Here is a 22,203-nt window from a genome sequence, read left to right on the forward strand (position 1 = left end):
ATCTCAATCAACTATACTTGCCAAGGGGACTATGGGTCTATAAAGCAAAGGTTGTAGCGGCATCACCACTTGTCGGATGTTTCTTGTCGGATAAATTTAAAATTATTTCATGTGATTAGAATAACGGTAACCCCCCCAACGTCACCCCCAGCTGTAAACACAAACTCACAAACGCAAAAGTAGTGTGTATCTTGGCTCCTTATACATCTTAAACGTAAATTACAGAATAAACTTTAAAAAGAAATCGTAATACAATAATATGAAACGTACTCGTACATTTCAAATTATCTTTTAAAAACCGCAATGTTCCGCTGTCGCCAGGTGCAAGGGTTCTTTACTACATGTCAAAAGTCATGCTTATATACTTTATATAAATGTTTTTATTTATTTTTATATTTTATATAATATATTATTATTATATTATTATATTATTTATAAGTATATATAATTATATGTTAATAATTATATATATATTAATATATATATATATATATATTATATATGTAATATATATATTATTTATAATTATATATATATAATTATATATATATATATGATATAATTATATTATTTTACAATATAAATTTATATAAATAATGAGGACGGATCACTCCACATGGACCAAAAAGTCAAAAATCCAAAAAAAGCTTTATACATGTCAAAAGTTCCACATTTACTAAAGAGACTTGTTTTATGATTGTGGAATAAATTATAGTGTGGATTTGCGAAACAATATTGATATGTATTAAAATTAGGAATTATACAAATTATATTGTGATTATTGTTGCATTTTCATACACTAGTATACCCGCTAACTACGGGAGGGGCAGAAACGGTCATTCCTCTTTGGGGTACATAGATTACAATCGATCTATGGTCTGGTCTCAAGAACATTGGGTGTGTGTTAATTTACCAAGTTACAGTCGATCTATGGTCTGGTCTCAAGAACATTGGGTTTGTGTTCATTTACCAAGTTTCTTGTGGAGAGATCGCCAAGTGGTTTAAGCATTTGAGCAAGCATTCCATTCAAAACCTTTAAGGAACGGCTGACTTGGCAAGTGCTAGCTAGCTGCTTGGTAAATTCTGACCTGACACACCATTCTGACACACCACGGGCTTCCTCCCTTTTAGTTTCACTAGGGCATGCCCGTACTATATATATATCTAAAAGTATATCCCCCCCCCCTCTATTTACATGCAATGGTTTGGTCCAAAGCAAACGGCTTGCGAGTACGGTGACAATCCCCCCCCTCTATTTACATGAAATGGTTTGGTCCAAAGCTAACGGCTAGCGGAGTTTGGTAAAGAAATCGCCATAGCGTGCACAAATGCGCAGGAAAGCGAAAGAATCGCAAATTAGTTTTAATTAGTTTTAAAACATAGTTTAACGGCAACATAGCGGCAACATAGTTTGCCAACGTGAAATAAATGAATACGCTCTCAAATGTGCCAAAAAAAAAAAAAACGCTACCCGTACGCTCTACCCTGCCCGTACGCCCGTAAACAAAAAAAACAACGCTCTTCGCTTCCGCCCTTCGCTCTGACTGAATTGGGAGAAATAATGCGCATAAGAAATCGAGAAATTATTATTTTCTCCGGAAGAAATCGAATTACGTACCGTAATGGCGCACGCACTGGGCTCGGCTCGCTGCTCGCTCTCACATCGGCCACGCCTACGCAATAACGCGTTCTGTGATTGGATGCCGGAAGTGCAGTCCTCACTGTCCGGAAGTTCGCAAATCGCAGTTACGATGAATCGCAAATTAGTTTTAATTAGTTTTATAATTAGTTTTAAAACATAGTTTAACGGCAACATAGTTTGCCGACGGGAAATAAATGAATACGCTCTCAAATGTGCCATCCGAGGCAGAGTGTGTTCGCCACGTTCGGCACACGTGATAGCTCGCTGCTCTCTGATTGGTTGAATCGTTTTTTGGACATAGCTCGGTAAGTACTTCTGCGATTAATTTAAAACCTTGAAAAGGCACATCCTCGGGTCCCCAGCAATATACCTGGCAAGTTTCAAGTATATCGGACCGGTAGTTGTCGAGAAACAGCGGTCACAGACATACAAACAAACAAACGTACAAACAAACATACACACAGAGATTAGTGGAATTATAGATAGATGTTAAACAGAAGGAGCGAGTTTCAAAAGTTCACTACGAAAAAGGCCACGTTAGCGCCAGGAAGGGTCATGTTATTAACCCAACACTTATGGGGTATCTAAAGTACAGTAGATCTTCGCTCAGTTCTGTAAGTAAAACTTACCTCACGCATGTCAGGATTCCTCTAGATTTCTTCATTTAGTGTTATAAACAGCATTAGTGACTGTTTAAAAAGCTAATCATACGTGTTTGTGCTTTATAATATTCATTACTGTTCATTAATGTTCATTACTTTTGGTAGAGGCCGTTGCTCCTACAAAAACGCCATGATAAGCTATTTATATACGTTCACTCGCAGAAAAAACCCCTTGGGGAGGTGGGATATTATTGGTATATATATTGTTTTGTAATAACATCAATATTATGCTATTATCGTTAGTTTTGTTATTCGAAGCGGCCTTGGGAAAAACGCCACGATAAATCAATCTTCTTTGGCCAAACGCCACGATAAAGGTAACTTAATATTGCTATACACCTCAACACGCAACCCATTGACGGCAATGGCGGGGAAAACCCGCTCGGGAGAGAAAAAACCCCTTGGGGAGGGGGGCAAATGAATGCGCTACAACCTTCATTATGTAACCATTGGTCATCCTGTCAAGTTTGGTTGAGATTGGATAAGTAGAGACAGATTGTATTGCCTGAAAAATTCATCAGACGGACAGACAGAAATGCCGTAACTTACTATGATTAAACGTAATTATTATAACACTTTCTTTCTCTACCAATACTAACCTCACCCCATAATTTTGGAATAGTCCTGTCAGGTTAAAGATCATGAGAAAACGTTTTTTAAATCGACTCATCACGTGACAATGCTTTCTTTCCTTGTGATGGAGCATTCCCTTTGTGCTTTGTTCATCACCACTCACAAGTTGATATGTTTTGTTGACAAAGTGAGACCCACCCTGGGTGTCATCTCAAAGGATTATGATCAGTCGTGTGTGGGCCCCGAGATATTGGGGGGCCCTTGATATCTAGGGTCACCGTGCAATTGCACGGGATGTACACCCCTAACACCGCCTCTGAGTACACCACAGATCAGAATCAGAATAGGATAACCAAACCAGATGAAATGTATCACTAAACATAATGTTTAAAATATCCACAGCCGGCAATGAGGATGGATCACTCCACATGGACCACCTGGGCCTAATGACCATACTTCGTGACCTGGATCGGGAGGAGAAGCCTTTTCTAAGCGTTCTCGTGAAGGCATCAAGTAACCCAGCTTGGCACCCTGGATTGCAAGTGGGGCCTTGGGAGCCTGCAAGTGATGCCAGTCTGCAAGAGCTGCACATTTATCTTGAGGATATCAATGATCAGTGGCCACACTTTGTCAAGGATGAATATACAGCTGGTGTGTACATATTACATGAACACTTTGCCCATTCTAAAACAAACGTTCTGATTGTTTTAACAACCCAAGTTCCTCATGTACTTTTCTTTTGCTTATATCTACATGTTAATACATGTGCTGCAATCATTTCATTGTCATTTTCACATCTTTCCCTCTATCACATGACTGTCAATGTATGTAATCCAAAAATGGCATTCTAGGATGCTGCATGTTACTTCATTAGATTTTATCTGCAACACTTTGCTTGTAAGAGTACCTGAAATATGTTTCCCGGTTTTACTTTGAGAGAGTGACAGTTTTTTGTGATGTAAATGACTGGTGAAGAGTCTTGTTTTTGTTGTTTCAGTAAGGTGTATATATACTGCATACAGTGCATTGAGAAAGTATTCAGACCCCTTCACTTTTTTCACATTTTGTTATGTTGCAGCCTTATGCTGAAATCGTTTATATTCATTTTTTTCCCCTCATCAATCTTCACTCAATACCCCATAGTGACAAAGAGAAAACAGGATTTTAGAAAGTTTTGCAAATTTATTAAAAAGAAAAAACTGAAATATCACATTGACATAAGTATTCATACCCTTTGCTATGACACTTGAAATTTAGCTTAGGTGCCTCCCATTTCTCTTGATCATCTTTGAGATGTTTCCACACCTTGATTAGAGTCCACCTGTGGTAAATTCAATTGATTGGACATGATTTGGAAAGGCACACACCTGTCGATATAAGGTCTCACAGCTGACAATGCATATCAGAGCAAAAACCAAGCCATGAGGTCGAAGGAACTGCTTGCAGAGCTCAGAGACAAGATTGTGTCGAGGCACAGATCTGGGGAAGCCTACAAAAAAATTTCTGCTGCATTGAAGGTTCCCAAGAGCACAGTGGCCTCCATAATTCTTAAATGGAAGAAGTTTGGAACAACCAGGACTCTTCCTAGAGCTGGCCACCCGGCCAAACTGAGCAATCGGGGGAGAAGGGCCTTGGTAAGAGAGGTGACCAAGAACCCTATGATCACTCTGGCTGAGCTCCAGAGATCCTGTGTGGAGATGGGAGAAACTTCCAGAAGGACAACCATCACTGCAACACTCCACCCATCTGGGCTTTATGGCAGAGTGGCCAGACGGAAGCCTCTCCTCAGTGAAAGACACATGAAAGCCCGCTTGGAGTTTGCAAAAAAGCATCTAAAGGACTCTCAGACTGTAAGAAACAAGATTCTGTGGGCTTTATATATATATATATATATATATATATATATATATATATATATATATATATATATATATATATATATATATATATATAGTGTATCGGCTTCGATGTCCACCAGCATGCAAAATTTCAGCTTTCTACGTCACCCGGAAGGTACCGAACGTTAATATCAGTCGGTGAGTCAATCATTCAGTGGGTGGGTAGAATGACCTATATATATTGTTGCGGATCTCCTCGTCGGCCTTTCCCCTTTTACCAAGGGGCGGTTAGTCCCCTTGTCTTTGACTAGCCGACGGGATCCGGAGCTATGACGTTCCTTCCGGACGGCGTTAAATAGCAATGATCAGTAGCAATGATCAGTGGATCAATCCCCTTGTCCGTAAGTCGAATTCTTATTACCTAATTACTAACACCACCCAGGAAGCAAGGAAATACCCCCCGCCTGAACCACGGTTTTAGATGGGAATGCCGAGCGGTAGTGATCCGTGATCCGAGCTGTTAACAATGACTAGACCCGATTCTAAGCGGTTTCTAATCGTGCCACGTTTACCCAATGGAGAAATCACTAAAACAGTTGAATCAAGAGGAAAAGGAAGAACAGATTGGTTTCTTACACTATGTACAGTAAAGAAGAAGAACACACAGTGCAGCCTTAAGAGCAGTCTTAACCTATCCCCAAGACAAACGGGCCCACACACACACACAGACACACTCACACAGGGATGTACATGGTCAGGGGTTGAGGGTCCAGGGATGGCGTCCACAGCTCGTCCTCAGGGTCCCCGACTCGTACGGCGGTGTAGATGATAGGACAGACGGCAGGCGCTCCCCGCGTGCTGTTGGCGCGGATCGGACAATTATAGGGTGGAATGCGGCAAAGGGTAGGCTGGCGGTTACTGGCGACCACGGTCGCGTATGTAATAAATGCACGCGAACGCGCTGCTTGATGCGTTTGCCTCACGAGACCTCCTGAACAGTCCTCTGGCAAAGCGCATATATTCCTTCAGTCCTTATCAATTCTTTCGCACGAGAGTCCTCTTCACCTCTTGATACCAGCGCATAAGTCCTCCACACAACAATCCCAAGGCTTGGCTTCCCTCACGAGCCCTTATGCAAAGTGCAAATTGTGCAAGTCCTTTGTAATGCGCGAATATCCTCAAGTCCTTTCGAACGAGGATCCTTCAAACAATGATTGCAGTTGCATCAGTCCTTTGGAAGGGCTCTTTGCATGCGCGTTTATATCGCGCCGCCCAGCGAAACCTCGGGAATTTGCCAGCCGCGCTTTGACCACGCCCCTCATGCCATTCCACCTGAGCCCTGGTTGGTCATTGGCTCTTACCGGCTCCGCCCTTGACGTCGGCTTCACGTGGCCACACCCCCCGACCTCGCGCTCCTCCCCCTTTTCAGGCCTACCTCGTGGCATTTGGCTGGTTTGAGCATCCCAATGCGAGGGGCAATAGGGCGCAGACTGGATGGTGCGCAATGAGATTGATTGGAGGGTGGGCTGCAAAATGAATGGTACCTAAGCTTATGATTTCTTTTACACAATGCAGGTATCACTATTGGGAATGGCCTTATTCTACACATATACTATGACATAACTAATGTTCTAAGGTGGCCTACGTGTTGCATATGGACTAACTATGGGGGCAAACCTTTAACCTTTATTAATCAACATGTACATTTCTCAGAACCGCAACAATATATATATATATATATATATATATATATATATATATATATATATATATATATATATATATGTATATATATATATATGTATATATATATATATATATGTATATATATATATATATATGTATATATATATATATATATATATATATATATATATATATATATATATATATATATATATATATATATATACTGTATATATATATATATATATATATATATATATATATATATATATATATATATATATATATATATATATATACATATATATATATATATATATATATTGTTACGGATCTGGGGGACGGCTCTCCCGTTAGCAAGGGGGGGTTAATCCCCTTGTCCTGTTAAGCTGGCCGTCTCCGCCGGTCCTGGTACTTGTAACGCTCCTTTGCGAGGTGGGATTGATCAGGGTTATTGGTCAAGGTGTTCTCCCGCATACCTTCACCAATCCCTCCGCAAAACAGGGAGACAAGTACCGCTCGAACCCCGGTTTTAGATGTTCTCGTTGCCGAGCGGTTTTAGCAACACGACGTTCGAGCCATTAACAAAGACTAAACCCGATTCTGAGCGTTGGCCAAATCGTGCCACAGGTGTTCAATGATGGAAAAGACAAGGACGATCGGACGAGGAAGAAGAAGAAGGCAAAGGTAGGAAGAACAGAGATTTATTAATTATTTACACAACCACAATCAAAGAGAAGAAAAGATAAGAAATGTAATTTACAGGGAAAGATGGACACAGAGCAACTTATACTTATACAAACTTACTTAAAACCCCAGACAAGACAAACAAGACAAACTCACTTTCACGAATGGATGGAATGGCAGAGATGGTATGGGAAGGGAGAGACGAGTCCAGGCAAATGGTAGCGTCTAGGTCCGGCTTCAGCTTGCGGTCCACGCTCTGGGGTCGAGGCGAAAAACCCGGCAAACAGCCCGCAGCTTCAGCCGGCAGCTCCACGTATTCGGCTTCACCGGCAGCGTTCTCCACCTCCTGCGTCTGTGAAACTCCGTCGACACCCACGGGACTCTTGTACGGTTTCTCTCCCTGCGGACTCTCACTCGTCTCAAGCACCTCCCTCCACAGAACTGAGGTGGGGGTTTCCCGCACTGGGTTTTATAGGCCCCACCTTAGAATCTTCTTGAACCTCCTCGATGTTTCTTTCTCCGCCCTCTCAAGCCAAACCCACTCCTTCTCGGTTGGTTGATCGGGGCTGGCTCACTCCTCCTCCTGATGGTGAGGTGGGGCCACGCCCTTCTTCCCCGAGTTAGAGCACATGGCATGGCGGCGAATGCAGTTGGTAACGGGGCAATGCAGTTGGAAATGGAGCAATTCAGTTGGAAATGGAGGCATGCAATTGGAAATGGAGCAATACAGTTGGAAATGGAGGCATGCAATTGGAAAGGGAGCAATGCGGTTGGCAATGGAGCAATGCGGTTGGCAATGGAGGTTTTGGGCAATTGAAAGGGGATCTATCTTATTTGATTTGGTGCAACGCAATGAACTAGTGGAAAAACAGAGCCTTATACTGACATGTAATAATGAGATAACTATTGAGGGAAGCCTACTATTTGCTACGTGATGCGATGGACTGACTAAGGTGCAAACAATTAACAGCCAATTAAGGGGAAATGTACACGGGGAGTTATTAGGGATTTTAATACTAAATTTGATAAAGTGAAGGTTCTAAAAACCGTAACAATATACAGGGTGATTGAAAAGTAACTCCCTATTTTAAAATATTTAGAAATTATTTATTTATTGTAATATTTTTCTCAAATTTTTAGTGTTTGTTCCTTAATGTATGAGAATTTAATCTGTGTTCGTTTTTATTTCAGATTATTTTTTGTTTGAAATTCGGAAGCCCTACAAACACGGTGTGGTCATTCCACACCACACCGTTACCTTGGGCCGATATTGCGTTTTTTCAGAAATAACACGAGGATCTTCTCCTGCCCAGTAATAGCAGTTGTGACGGTTCACAAACCCACCGATGTGAAATACCGCTTCATCAGACCAGAGGATATTTTTAAAGAGATCAGACCAATCTTCATACCAAGCCAGCATCACCTCCCCAAACTCCATGCGAATGTCGCAGTCTTCAGCAGAGAGTGCTTGACAGTAGTGCGCCTTCCAAGCTTGCCATTTAAGCTCCTTTTTGAGCACAGTTCATACTGTGTGAAAGGAGAGCCCACTTTCCCTTGCTGCTTGTCGAATTGACTTTCTTGGGCTATGTGTAAACATTTCTTGAACTGCTTGCACTGTCTCCGGGTCACTGGACTTGGAAGGGCGACCGCTTCTTCGAGTATCAGATACAGATCCTGTAGCCATGAGTTTTGCATGACAATTCTTGATCGTCTTTGCCTCAACTTGAGCATGTGCTCCTTTATGGTCCTCCACCATCTTTGCACTTGAACAACGGATTTCCAAACTTCGTAACGTGCCGCTAGCTGGGCACGCTCCTGCAGGGTAAGACGTCCAGCCATGTTTGTAGGGCTTCCGAATTTCAAACAAAAAATAATCTGAAACAAAACCAACAAAGATTAAATTCTCATACATTAAGGAACAAACACTAAAAGTTTGAGAAAAATATTACAATAAATAAATGATTTCTAAATATTTTAAAATAGGGAGTTACTTTTCAATCACCCTGTATATATGTATATGTAATTGGTGCCTTCTGGCTCTAATGTTGAGCATTGACCGTGGATTACATCTCGCACAGTAAAAGTCACATGATCCATAAAGAACAAAAGCTTGTCTACCACCCAGACGATTGTTCCTGCTAATGTAAATGAAAACCCAGATCGGGTAGAGATATGAATCAAAATTTGTGGAGAATGTGTGGAGCGTGATGAGTGCTCCCACCCGAACTCCAATTAACATAAGTCCCGCACATGCACAGACGGAATTTTGATTCATATATATACGAGTATATTTGAATCATATACAGTATATATAGCATTTTGACATTATTATTATATATATATTTTTTTGCATTTAAAAAAAAAATTTGCATTTTTTTTTTTTTTTGCATTTGAGCATTTTCATTCACATACAGTATATATACAGTATATATATATATATATATATATATATATATATATATATATATATATGCAGGTAGTGAACAGAAAATGGAAACACCAATGTGAAGTCTTTTAACATGGCATTGGACCACCATGTGTGGCTGGTACAGCCTGTATGTGCCGTGGCATTAAGTCTAGCAGCGTCTGGAATTCTGCAGGAGGAATATGTGGCACCATTCTTCCACGAGAAATTCAATAATCTCACACCTGTTTGATGGAGGTGGAAAACGCTGTCTCAGGCATCGTCCCAGAATATCATACAAATGCCCAATTGGGTTCGGATCTGGTGACTGAGAAGACTATGACATATGGACGACATCAGTGTCATGCTTATCAAACCATTGGGCGACCACACGTGCTCTGTGGATGGAGGCATTGGGGGTGGGGGTGGGGGGGTGGAGGGTCTCCTCTTGAGGCTATGCTAGCCATAATTATAGGCAACCAGGCCTGTACAGCATTTTTATACATGACCCTAAGCATGCTGGGATGATATTTGCATAATTAACAGAGGGGTCACACCAGTGTGGAAGCTGTTGCTTGGTGTTCCTAATTCACCCAGGTGTTTCCATTTATTTGTCCACGACCTGCCTAATTTCAAAACACAACTGGTCACAAGTGTGCTTCACTGACCAGGTCTTCAATCGATGTCCTCAGTATCATTCTGTTTCGGCCCTTCAACCTTGATATTGTCAGCTAAGGTGGGCCAGCAGGGGAACATACGCCTCCACATGCAGCAACTATACTTAGATGCATACGTACCCCGCGCCACCCCCAGTCAGTGAGAACACTTCCACTCCCAGCATCCAGAGCACCAAAAAAAACCCCAAAAAACATGGTGGAGCACCCAACCAACCACCCACCCTTATAACCTTCATCACTCAATCACAAAACACACACCAGAGCACACACACACATACCCTCACACATCCTCACACATCCTCATACCAAAAAATCACCCACCCTTACAACATACACCACTTGGCCTTATATGCAGACGATATAACCATCACTTCTACTCATAGGAACACCAACACAGCCTCAGCACAACTTCAACCCTTCCTCAGCACCCTTCAAACCTTAGTCACTACCGTACCACTTTTGGGCTAAAACAACCACCACACAAACAACCTCTACCCATTTATTATATTGTCAAAACCAGTTTGACAAAACCCGATATATCCATTTAACCAGTCAGCGCACAGCATCATAGTCACGTTGAAGATTATATACAAACAGAGAGCCAGGGATGTCACAGTGAAGTAATTCCTTCTGAAGGCAAATAAAGAAAGGATCTCTGTATGTAAGGATTCATTCCTCGGCATATTGTGTGAATATTATCGGTAATGTTATTTATTTATTGCCAAAACAAGAATAACCGCATTGTGGTCGCAACCTGTGACACAAAATATATACATACTCGTATATATATTTTACGTCCTTTGTCCACTCAACTCCCTCATCCGTGCTGTTAAATATATCATACAATTTATCTCCGAGGAACTTCATGGTTTGATTCAATATCAATTACTAGATGGTATTCATAGAATACTTACCCTGCGCAGTCAACTTGGTGTGAGCCAACTCTTCTATTTTGAACGTTTCTTTTTTATGATCCAATATGACTGCCAGACAACGTGAGTGATGACATCATAAATTTATATTCTCTAAATAATTGTTGCATAGATCATGCTCAATAAATTTCAAACTGATCAGACTAAGCTGTCCCTGTCGAATTATGACGTCATAATGATGGCACCAATGACGTCATCGTTAACAACACCCATTCCCCATATGGCTGACACGGCACACACTTTACTTTACTGAAATGCAGACACAAATGTTATATTTTCGTCAAAAATCGTCCGAATTTCGCCAAATCTGTTTTGGTCATGTGTTAACATACCTCAACGATTGACAAATGTGAAATCTGAATTTTATTTGAGGTCAAAATGACCCCGTGAGGTCGCTCCGTACTTTGCCTGCTCGTCATGTGCAGTGTGATAATTAATTCCATGCCCACTCTAGAAGACTCTTCTTCTTCACGCAATAACAACTTCTAGCTTCCATACCGTACATCCACTCATGTTGAAATTTTGCACACAAGGTACACGTCATTACCTCTACTACAATATAAAGTTTCACGTCGATCAATGAAGCGGTTCAAGAGTTATAAATTTTTTAATTATTTTCGTTTAATTATTTGTATCTGCCAAACCACGTGACCTATCGCAAATTCCAAAAGGTCATTTTAGTATACTGATATGCTGAACACATTTTTGAAGTTTCCCCTCGATAGGATCAAAAATGAGGGAGGAGGTTGGTTTTAAAAGTTAATGCTTAAAAACGTCATAACTCTGAAACCATGTGATGCATGACGTCATGCTCGCTGACTTTTTTTGTTTGTCATGGGTATGCGGTTTTGCTTGCCAAGTTTGGCCTCTATCTGTTCAGTCGTTTGGGAGAAAATTGGATTTTAGTGGTTTTTCAGGCTTTTCACTCAAAACAATATGGCGTCCGAACCACGTGACCTACGACGTCATTATACTTTTATTTCTGCATCAATTTATACCAAGAAGATGCTCAAGAAATTTCATCCTGATCGGATAAAGTTTTTACTTGTCGAATTATGACGTCATAACGGCGGAACCTATGACGTCATCATTCACATATGTTATTCCGCATGGAGAGTTCTTTGCAATGAGATCTGTCTCAATTATTTCTGTGCAGCGGTTTTTGAGATATGGAGGTGCAATTTTTTTGGTTTTTCCAAGATGGCGCCAATACCATGTGACCTGTGACATCATAATATTCACTAAAATATTCTTCAGGAAGAGGCCCTCCTATGGTGAAAATTTCATGTCAATCGGACCAACGGTTGTCGAGAAAATGAGTTTTTAAAATGCAGGCACGTACATACCCGAATGCTTAACCCTGCCTTTCGCTTCACGAACGCAGGGTAACAAGTCTTATGGACAGCTGGGTCTGGTTTCAGGAAACTAGTGCACCCACTCCAAACAGGAGCGCAGGAAGGGTTATGGTATTATCTTCTCTGGGGTATACAGACTACAGTAGATCTCGTCTCGGGCCTCAATAATATCAGAGGTGTACTAGTATTCAATTACCTAGATTCTGCCCTCCCACTCTCTCTCTGTCGTAATAAACCTTTTGTTCATAAATACGTGGACGTAGTCATCCGAGGTACGGGACTTTATACCACTTGGAGTAACCCCAGTGCAAGGGTATTAAGTGCCCCAGGCGAACCTTCAGCTTTGCGCCCCTACTCCCTCTCCCCCCGCCCTCACCACGATTAACTTTCAAAAATTAACATTGTGCATTAGTATGAATACAATTTCTGCATTCATAGAGTAGAAGGACAAGGGGATAATATTGCTTAGAGGGACTCAGAGTAGGTGAGAGAATAGATAGATCAGGTGTGCAGATAGATTAGGTTTGGCAGATTAGGGGGAAGCCAGCTGTCTTACCTGCTTGCCAGCCCTTACCTGCCAGCTATATACAGACTTGGCATTTAATATGGAATATTTTTTTGTGGGGGTGAATTTACTTTTCAAGATGACTTAGAACCAAAAGTTCATTGGAATTATGTTGAAATTATTCTAGATTTTGTTAATGTGACGTTTAAAAGAAACAAAAACCACATATGACATTTCGAAGCAAATAAATTGATCCTCGAAAGTGAGGTAAACTGATATCGAACGCAATTCACGGACAGTACTGTGTTAAACTTCTGTACGTTTTCCAGAAGTATCTCTTTATTTTGCACATTAGCCAAAAAAAAATTCAACAAAAACAAAAGCTAAATTATGACTGGGATTACGGACAGTAAAATTACAGTTCAGTACTTCGTGTAACCCCCACGAGCATTCAGGAGAGCACGTACATGTTGAGGCATGCTGTTCACGAGATTTGCCAAGGTTTGGACAGGAATCGCTTGCCATGCAGTGACAATAGTCTGCTGCAATTCACGCACAGAGGTCGGCTGCTGGTCCAAGTTGTCGATTTGATGCGTTAATTCTGCCCACAAGTTCTCGATCGGATTCATATCCGGGGACATGGCAGGCCACTCCATATGCTCTACACCACGTTCAGCAAGAAAGTGTTGGATCATGCGAGCACGATGAGGCCGTGCATTGTCATCTTGGAAGACAAAGTTTCCTCGAAAGGCTGCACGAGCAAATGGAAGCAATGCACTCGGACGCGGCCATCTTGACGATAGACCAGAAATCTAGACTCGTCACTGAAGGTCACGTGATTCAAGTGTCCTGGCTGCCATTGACGGTGCTCTCTGGCCCACTGCAATCGGCGCTGGCTGTGTTGTCTGGTCAGGCGTGGCTTTCTCAAGGGACGCCTGGGACAATAGCCTGCTTGAACCAGTCGTTGGTTGACTTGCCTTCTGGATACAGGCACATTTGTCAGTTGATGCCACTCAGCCCTACGCCGATTAGCTGACTTGGTATGGCCATTGCAGACTAACCGGTGCAGCTGGCGATCATCTCTCCTTGTGGTTCTGCATGGACGTCCTGGCCTCGGTATTGGAGTAGGGACACCCCTCTGAGCATTTCGTTTCAGGATCTTTGACACCTGACCTTGAGTCATGCCATACTGCCGAGCAATAGCACGCTGTTTCATGCCAGAATTTCGTAAAGCCACCACTCCATGACAAACAGCATTGTCAAGTTGATGGACCATCTCCAGAGGAAGCGGCAATAACTTTTGTAGATGTGCAGCAGTTGTTTTCCACTAATACAGAACGCAACAACCCTTGTATACCCGATTGTGAAGCCAATCGTCAAATGTACCTGTCCTTACATTTTGTCACGCCACCTGTGATATAATCCTGTTATTGACTTCTTGCTGCGAAAGACATTCAGTGACATGGTTCTTTCAACAAAGACATCACCGAAGGGTAAAAAAAACTCACCAGATTGATATACTGAGTTCAGAACGTAAACCCAAGTCAAGAAAAAATATATATTCCATATTAAATGCCAAGTCTGTAAATCAACCTGCCAGCCAGGTCATCGGTCTGCCAGCCATGTCATCTGCTTGCAAGCCATGTCATTGTCCTGCCAGCTATACAATCAACCTGCCAGCCAGGTCATCGGTCTGCCAGCCATGTCATCTGCTTGCAAGCCATGTCTTTGGCCTGCCAGCTATATAATCAACCTGCCAGCCATGTCATCGGTCTGCCAGCCAGGTCATCGGTCTGCCAGCCATGTCATCGGTCTGCCAGCCAGGTCATCGGTCTGCCAGCCATGTCATCTGCTTGCAAGCCATGTCTTTGGCCTGCCAGCTATATAATCAACCTGCCAGCCATGTCATCAGCCTGGCAGCCAGGTCATCGGTCTGCCAGCCATGTCATTTGCTTGCAAGCCATGTCTTTGGCCTGCCAGCTATATAATCAACCTGCCAGCCATGTCATCGGCTTGCAGGCCATGTCTTTGGCCTGCCAGCTATGTAATCAACCTGCCAGCCATGTCATCAGCCTGGCAGCCATATAATCAACCTGCCAGCCATGTCATCGGCTTGCAGGCCATGTCATTGGCCTGCCAGCCATATAATCAACCTGGCAGCCATGTCATTGGCCTGGCAGCCATGTCGTCGGCCTGCCAGCCATGTCATCTGCTTGCAAGCCATGTCATTGGCCTGCCAGCCATATAATCAACCTTCCAGCCATGTCATCGGCTTACAGGCCATGTCATTGGCCTGCCAGCCATATAATCGACCTGCCAGCCATGTCATTGGCCTGCCAGCCATGTCATCGGCCTGCCAGCCATGTAATCTTCTTGCAAGCCATGTCATTGGCCTGCCGGCTTGCATCACCTCCGTGCCGGTCCCTGCCTCAGAATTTTTTTTATTACATTCAGATTAATACTATTTCATATTGCATTAAGGAATATAATCATATCTCTGGTGATTCTGTGAAATCTTGATAGTTGATACCAAAGAAAGTTTATGATGGATTGTCTGTTTTTGCATTAAAAAAGGCAGGTTGTGGATTTATCTGCTTTTGACAAAACAAATTGAAAAGTATCAACTTATAACGCCTTTATTAAAATTAGATTTGTGAAATTCTGGCCTTGTGTTAGTTTGCTTGCATCAATTTAGGACCACCCTTTTTGGAATTGATATGTTATACCAAGAAAGCACCTTAAAAAATGTTGATTTACAGAAAATGGAAAAAATGGATTTATCTGTTTTTGCATCTGAATTCCTCAAATATACTTCCCATTGGAAGTTCAATAAGCTGATATGGAGCTGTATGGGTCTGCACGGCCAACATTCCGAGGGAGGTATAAACCAGAAAGAGTCCGACTAAGGTTCTCTCTTTGCTCATTATACAGTGAGATACTTGTAATTTAGCAAGGGCAATTTTCGGGCAATTTGTAATGTAATTTAGCAAGTACAGACATTCTTGTTCATGAGTAGCTTTATTAATTGTCATCCAAGAGCAAGTTCAAGGAGATAAAAAAAGTTGAGCAGAAAATTTCCAAACGTTTTTGCCCTGTATGGTAGAGCAACACTTCCTTTGTGAAAGACCTGAGTTAAAAGTTTCTATGGAATATAGTAATCTTTCAAACCACTATGCTAGCAAAAAAATGTCGCCCACAAATTAAGTCTTGAACTTCTGTCATTGAAATTAACCCTAGTCCGCAGGCTAGATTGTCCTAACGATAATGCAGGGTTTCGGGTCTAAAAGACCCCAGGAGCGCATTGGTGTGGTTTTTTTGGGGGGGAGGGGGGGGTGGGGGGCGGGTGTTATTCTTTTGTATGCAAAGTAGAGGCTTCCTGCAGTAGTATTCCCACCATAATGGTGATTCAGCTATACACTTATTTTGAAGAAGACCCATAAAACAATACATACTTGAACTTTTCTTTCAAATGTTTGTTTGCTTTTACTTTTATATTTTTATACAAATGATTTATTTTGCATATAAAGGTTTGGTTAATTGAGTAGTCTTTGCTCAAGAAAGTGGATTCACTAAACGTTTTGTTTTGAAATCATACTGAAGGATTTTGCGAAATTTTACACTAATGCGGGTCTGGGTCTGGGAGATCGTCAAAGAACCAATGCAAATTCAATAAAAAGTATAAATCGTAAAATGGTGTCAAATAAGCTCACCTCGACAAAAGCAATTTAAGCAATAATCCGATGTCCAAACACGGGAAAAGCCGACGAGAAGTTGTGAATGATCCAAAAACACAACTCACGTAAACGGCAAAGGAAAACGTAAGGCAGGAAGGAAAACGGAATGAAAAAAAACACGTGACCGGAAATCCGTCAGAGATGACTCATACCCGAGTGAATAAGTTTGGTAACTTTCCATAGCACAGCTCACATGCAAATTAGGTACTTTGAGAACAAAAGAAAGGCAAAAAATAACTCGGGTCTTGCAGGCCCGAAGGACTGCATTTTAAGGAAAATCTTAATTTGTCGGAACTTTTCTCGGAACTAAAATAATTTCTTTTTGGATAAACAGTGAATAAATGTTTATCACCAACTTGTAGAAGCATTCATGGAGGGTCATGCCAAAAAACGTTTTCATAAACAAATTAGAGCAAAAATAAAAAACGTACCGGGTCCATTAGACCCACGCCTACAGACTAGGGTTAAGAGCAAACAAACAAGCCAATGAAGAACATAAACTGCACGCCAAAAGGGAAGAGACTCTTCAACACCAATTACCCAACTTATCGTGGAGTAGATGTAAGTCCAAAAACCAACAAATGTTTCTTTCTCCACAGCTCTTTGTTGACTGCAAAAGGAGGCACAACTTGTGATCCAGAACTCGAAGTGCCTTGTTACTTGGTTGCACATATATGATGTAGTCCTGTTTATCAGCACAACGATAGTGTTGAAGGATCTGCCCCACAGACCGTTTACTGCATTCTGTGATGACCATTGGGCAGAATTGTCTTTCGGTCACAGCAGCGGAAGGACATCAGAAATAGAGAAAAGAAAAACAGGTTCACAGTCAGATTTCTTTTCTCAGGATAGAAGTTTGGCAAGTATTTGCATTCCTTCATACATGTACGTGTATTTTCCAACATAATAAGAGGAGGTGGGCATGAGCAACCATGGCCTCTGGGGCTTTAGTTCCTTATACGAACTGCGTAAAGCGGTGTTTAATATTTTGAGGCTTTGTCGAGGAAAAATAGCGGAGATGGATGCACTTTTGGTGATATTCTTTGTTGTTTTATAGATCAACCTGATGATAAGGTGGCATGGAAGTGAATCAATTTCATGATAAGATCCTCTCAACATGATAACGATATCATTGAAGTCCAGGCCATGATGCTGCTGAGGAAATTCACGGAGCTCACTCTCATCGGCCAGTTAATCAGAGATGATGGCCAACACAAACTTGTGTTCTCCTTCACTGGCTTAATGCACAGTGTGAACAATGTAAATAAGCCTTTGTGTGTCTTTCACAGGTGTTGCAACAGATGCTAAGGTGGGATCAGAACTTCTGCAGCTGGAAGCCGTGGATGCAGATGCAGGAAATAACAGCTTGGTGTCATATACATTATTGAACATCTTTTATATCAAACACCATTCGAACAACACCCAGCTTCTCGACGGAATATTTACCCTCGGTAAGCTTTGGCTTTCCTTTGTTTGAACCCCACGTCCTTTCTGGTTGCCAGGGGGCATCGGGCAGTGATTTTGGGAGTGCAGAAGAACATGTGCTGCATTTCCTTCATATCGTACTGCTCTCATTGTTCAACGCAATGCCAATGATCCACGTTCTGTACGTAAAATGGATACTTGTCAACAGGCTGATTGTCACGCTAAATAAGTGTCAACATATTTAAGGCTATTTCGGTTTGCAAATGTTAATTACACGAACAATTAAGTCCGTAATGGTGATGACAGCATGATCAAGGATTTATATAATGCTGGCTTCACTGCACATGCAAACTCATCTTGCACAGGAAAGAAGCCATTCTCGTCCATCTTGTCCTTATATTCACAGAGAAACCTCAATTACCATAAAACGATTAATTAACCGGATGTTTGGTGCTACAGAACTTTAGTATACAGGAAAACAAACAGACATAATGACAATAACACCGAAGCTTTTCATGCTGTACTCTTCAGGGCGATTCATAGCAAAGAGACCGGAAGAGATGAGAACCAGTGCATTTATAAGCATGTCTAAGTAACCGTGACACCGATTGGTTCTTCAATCATGACGTCATTGGTGTTCTGAACGCCCATTGGTTGATTCAGTCACCACTGTCCCGGGCTCCGATTGGCTGGAGCGGAGTTGTCAGCGATGCCACACCATTTGCATCATTACCTTAGACAGCGTCGGGGAAATACCTTTAATCTTTCCGTGTTGAAAGAGAACGAGAGAATGTACAAATTCCTTCTGATGACACAATGTAGGGTCCACTCTGGTTTTGGCAAGTGTTTGTGGATGAAGGTTGCTCCGAACATACGTAGATGTAGCGTACCCCGACCTCGGCTCAATATCTTGAACATATCTCCATTGTACCGGTCTGCACAATCGGGGTTGGCATCCAAGTGCCGTGCAATGGCAGAAGAAGAAGAAGAAGAAGAACTGGTCGACGGTCCTTGGACGTTCTTGCATGCTCGTACCAGTTGAGTCCCCACTCCAAAATTATCATCTCTTCCGGTCTCTTTGCTGTGAATCGCCTGGAAGCGTACAGTACGAAAAGCTTCGGTGTTATTGTCATTATGTCGTGTTTGTTTTCCTGTATACTAAATACAACAACAACAACATGCATGTTAAGGCCATTTTCCCTGCTAGAGCGGGGGTTAGCCTTGCGGTCCCCATGACAATCTTCTCCATTTTGCCCTATTTGCTCCATTTTGCCCTATTTTCTGCATCTCCCCTTGTTAACCCCCTTGCCCGCATTCCTTCTTCCACCATCTTTAGCCAAGTCTTTCTCGGTCTTCCCCGTCCTCTACTTCCTTCTACATTCATTTCCATCACTCTTCTCAACCAGTCACTTTCATCCTTCCTCAACACATGACCAAACCATCTCAACCATTCCTGGATATAAAATGATTAATTATTTATATTTATATTGAGAGAGTTCATAGAACACGATGCGCCGCACACTAGTGTTCAAGTATGTACTTAAATTTTACTAAAATAATTATTTTAAAGGTCGTTTAAAAATCCAGATCCAGATATACCAAGGAAGGAGTTTGTACGATGCAGGATGCCCAGTTGGCAGCTGGGGTTGAAGGCCAACTTTGAAATGTGGTTTGCCCAAGATAAATCATGGCTGATAGTAAGACCCAGGAGTTTGAGTGACTGAACCTCTTCGAGAGGAATATTAAGAAAGTGGATAGGAGGGTTTGCAGTACGTTCCTTTTGGAAGAGAGTGAGTGTGTGGGATTTATCAGGATTGAAAGACATGTTCCAGGTGTTTGACCAGTTTGTGAATTTGTCAAGGTCTGAGGAGAGGGAATAAGCTGCTGTGCCTGTCAATCAGTAGGATGAGGGATGGCATGGCAAAGAGTGGATTTATCAGTAAAGAGATAAAGAGGATTTTCCAGAGTCAGTTGGATCATTGATGACGATTAGGAATAAGATATGGCCTAGAACTCTGCCTTTGGGTACTCCAGCCTAGACAGGGAGAGTAGGAGAAATGCTTCAATTGAAATCTACAAGTTGGCTACGAGAGTGGATGAAGTCAATAATCCAAAGTGGCGTTAGGCTTGGATTCCATAGGCAGACAGTTTGCAGAGCAATGCAGCATGCCAGACTGTATTGAAAGCTGAAGATATGCCGAGAGAGACGGTCCTGATATAATGTCTGATATGGAGGGCCTGCATCCATTTTTGGGAGAGTAGGAGCAACATGTTCAAGTTAGAGTGACCAAGTCTGAATCCAAATTGGCGATCTGAGATGAGTTTGTTGGAGAAAAGGAATGATTTTATGTCAACTGTAATGATGGATCCATGGCCTTGCTGATGATTGGAAGGAAGCTAATTGGTCTGTAGTTGATGGGATCGGATTTTGCACCTTTTTATGCAATGTGATATTGGCTGATTTCCAAGCAGATGGAAGATGATCTAGGGCAGATGACAGGATGAAAAGGGCAGATAGAGGAAGTGCAAGAGCGAGTTTTTAGGCCACGTGATTGATGACGTCCAGTCCAGTTGCATTCTCAGAGTTGACGGTTGCAACCTGCACTTAACCTGCATTTAACTTTGGCAGTACTTAACCTGTCTTTGAACAGAACACCAGAAATAAATAAAATTGTAAGTTGGTGTGATGAGGCACACATTCTTAGTATTTTATGGTAACTTAGTCATCGGACATTGGCACACTTGGTTGTTGCAGGTGGACGTAGTGGAATCCTACGCACATACGATCTTTTCACGGCGTATAGTCCTGGATACTTTCTGCTAACTGTGCTGGCTTCTGATCCAGCTGGTCACAATGCAACTGCAACTGTGGGAGTTTACATCCTGCGTCAGGTAGGAGCCTCTGGCAATATCCTCTTTTGTGTGTTGGCTTACTTGTTGGGAAGGCAGGCCAGCAGAAGCACAGGCCATCCCACAACAAAGGTTGTTGGTTATGGCTTTGACTCTGTGAAACTGTTATTGTAATCATTATTTGTGGAGCACAGCACCCTGGAGCAAGTTGTTTTCTTGCAACTCATAAAATGTTTGTATAGTGATGATTAAAAAAAAAAAAAAATTGGGGGGTATTTGCACTCCATTCACAAAAGATTTATGTGCCTGATTTTGAAATATGGTTTAATGTTGTTTTATCCCACTCACCCACAGTCAATGACCCATCTGTTTTCAGACACACCGCAGTTAATGACCCCAAAAAATCAAGGGTTAGTCCTAGACTATGACGCACACCTTTCGATGAGCAAAGCACATTTAGCGAGTGCAATGAGCAGATCCCAGTTTTTTTTTTTTTTTTTTTTTTTGTATACAAGATCGAGGCTCGTGAAAGAGCTAACATTAATCACATAAAAAGTCAAACCGACTTGTTGATATGTTGTGTCCTTCCCATACAATAGGACCAGCGCGTTCGCATTGTGGTGAACGAAACTCCTGAGCGGGTACGAGATTTTCAAGATGAACTGACACGCTTGCTCTCCAATATAACCGGTGCCATTGTGAACACGGATGATGTGCAGGTTTGTAGAGCATTTATGATGGGACAAACAACTTGTATTGTCTGCTTGTGTTTTGTTGTTCAGCATTATGAATTCCATTATTAGCCCCCGTTGACTTTGCTCAAAACGGGGGCTTATGGATTCATCTCGTCCGTCCATCTGTCCATGTGTGTGTGCGTCCGCAACCATATCTCGGAGATGTATGGACCGATTTTGTTCAAACTTGGCGTAAATGCAGCATATATGAGCAGCTCACTTTATTTTGCGATATAATCAAAGATGGCCGACTGGTAGTCTGGCAGTCTTTTCAGTTGTAAAAAAAACCGATATTGACCACGTCCTCAACCATTTATCGGACATGCATTAACCGATGTTGTTCAAACTTGGCAAACAGATAATGAATGATGGCTTACATATGCACGTCGCATTTTCGATAAATGCATTTTTCACAGATCCAAGATGGCTGACTGGCGGCCATTTTGTTACTTAAATGTGTCCCCAACCATTTCTCGGACATGCATGGCCCGGTTTTGTT

At 42.0% G+C, this 22,203-nt stretch overlaps 1 protein-coding gene across 1 annotated transcript in view; it reads left to right on the top strand.

Annotated features, from left to right (window-relative positions):
* Window positions 1–22,203, top strand: part of CDH23 (cadherin related 23) — a 216,953-nt gene that overhangs the window by 67,484 nt on the left and 127,266 nt on the right. Inside the window, exons 19-22 of the mRNA XM_078783508.1 lie at window positions 3,280–3,528; window positions 17,985–18,146; window positions 20,876–21,012; window positions 21,570–21,689. Of these exons, the coding sequence (XP_078639634.1) occupies window positions 3,280–3,528; window positions 17,985–18,146; window positions 20,876–21,012; window positions 21,570–21,689 (668 nt within the window). The remainder of the gene's footprint in view (window positions 1–3,279; window positions 3,529–17,984; window positions 18,147–20,875; window positions 21,013–21,569; window positions 21,690–22,203) is intronic.

The sequence above is a fragment of the Myxine glutinosa genome, chromosome 8 (assembly GCF_964187855.1).
Source record: "Myxine glutinosa chromosome 8, kmMyxGlut1.1, whole genome shotgun sequence".
In the NCBI taxonomy this organism is placed as follows: Eukaryota; Metazoa; Chordata; class Myxini; order Myxiniformes; family Myxinidae; genus Myxine; species Myxine glutinosa.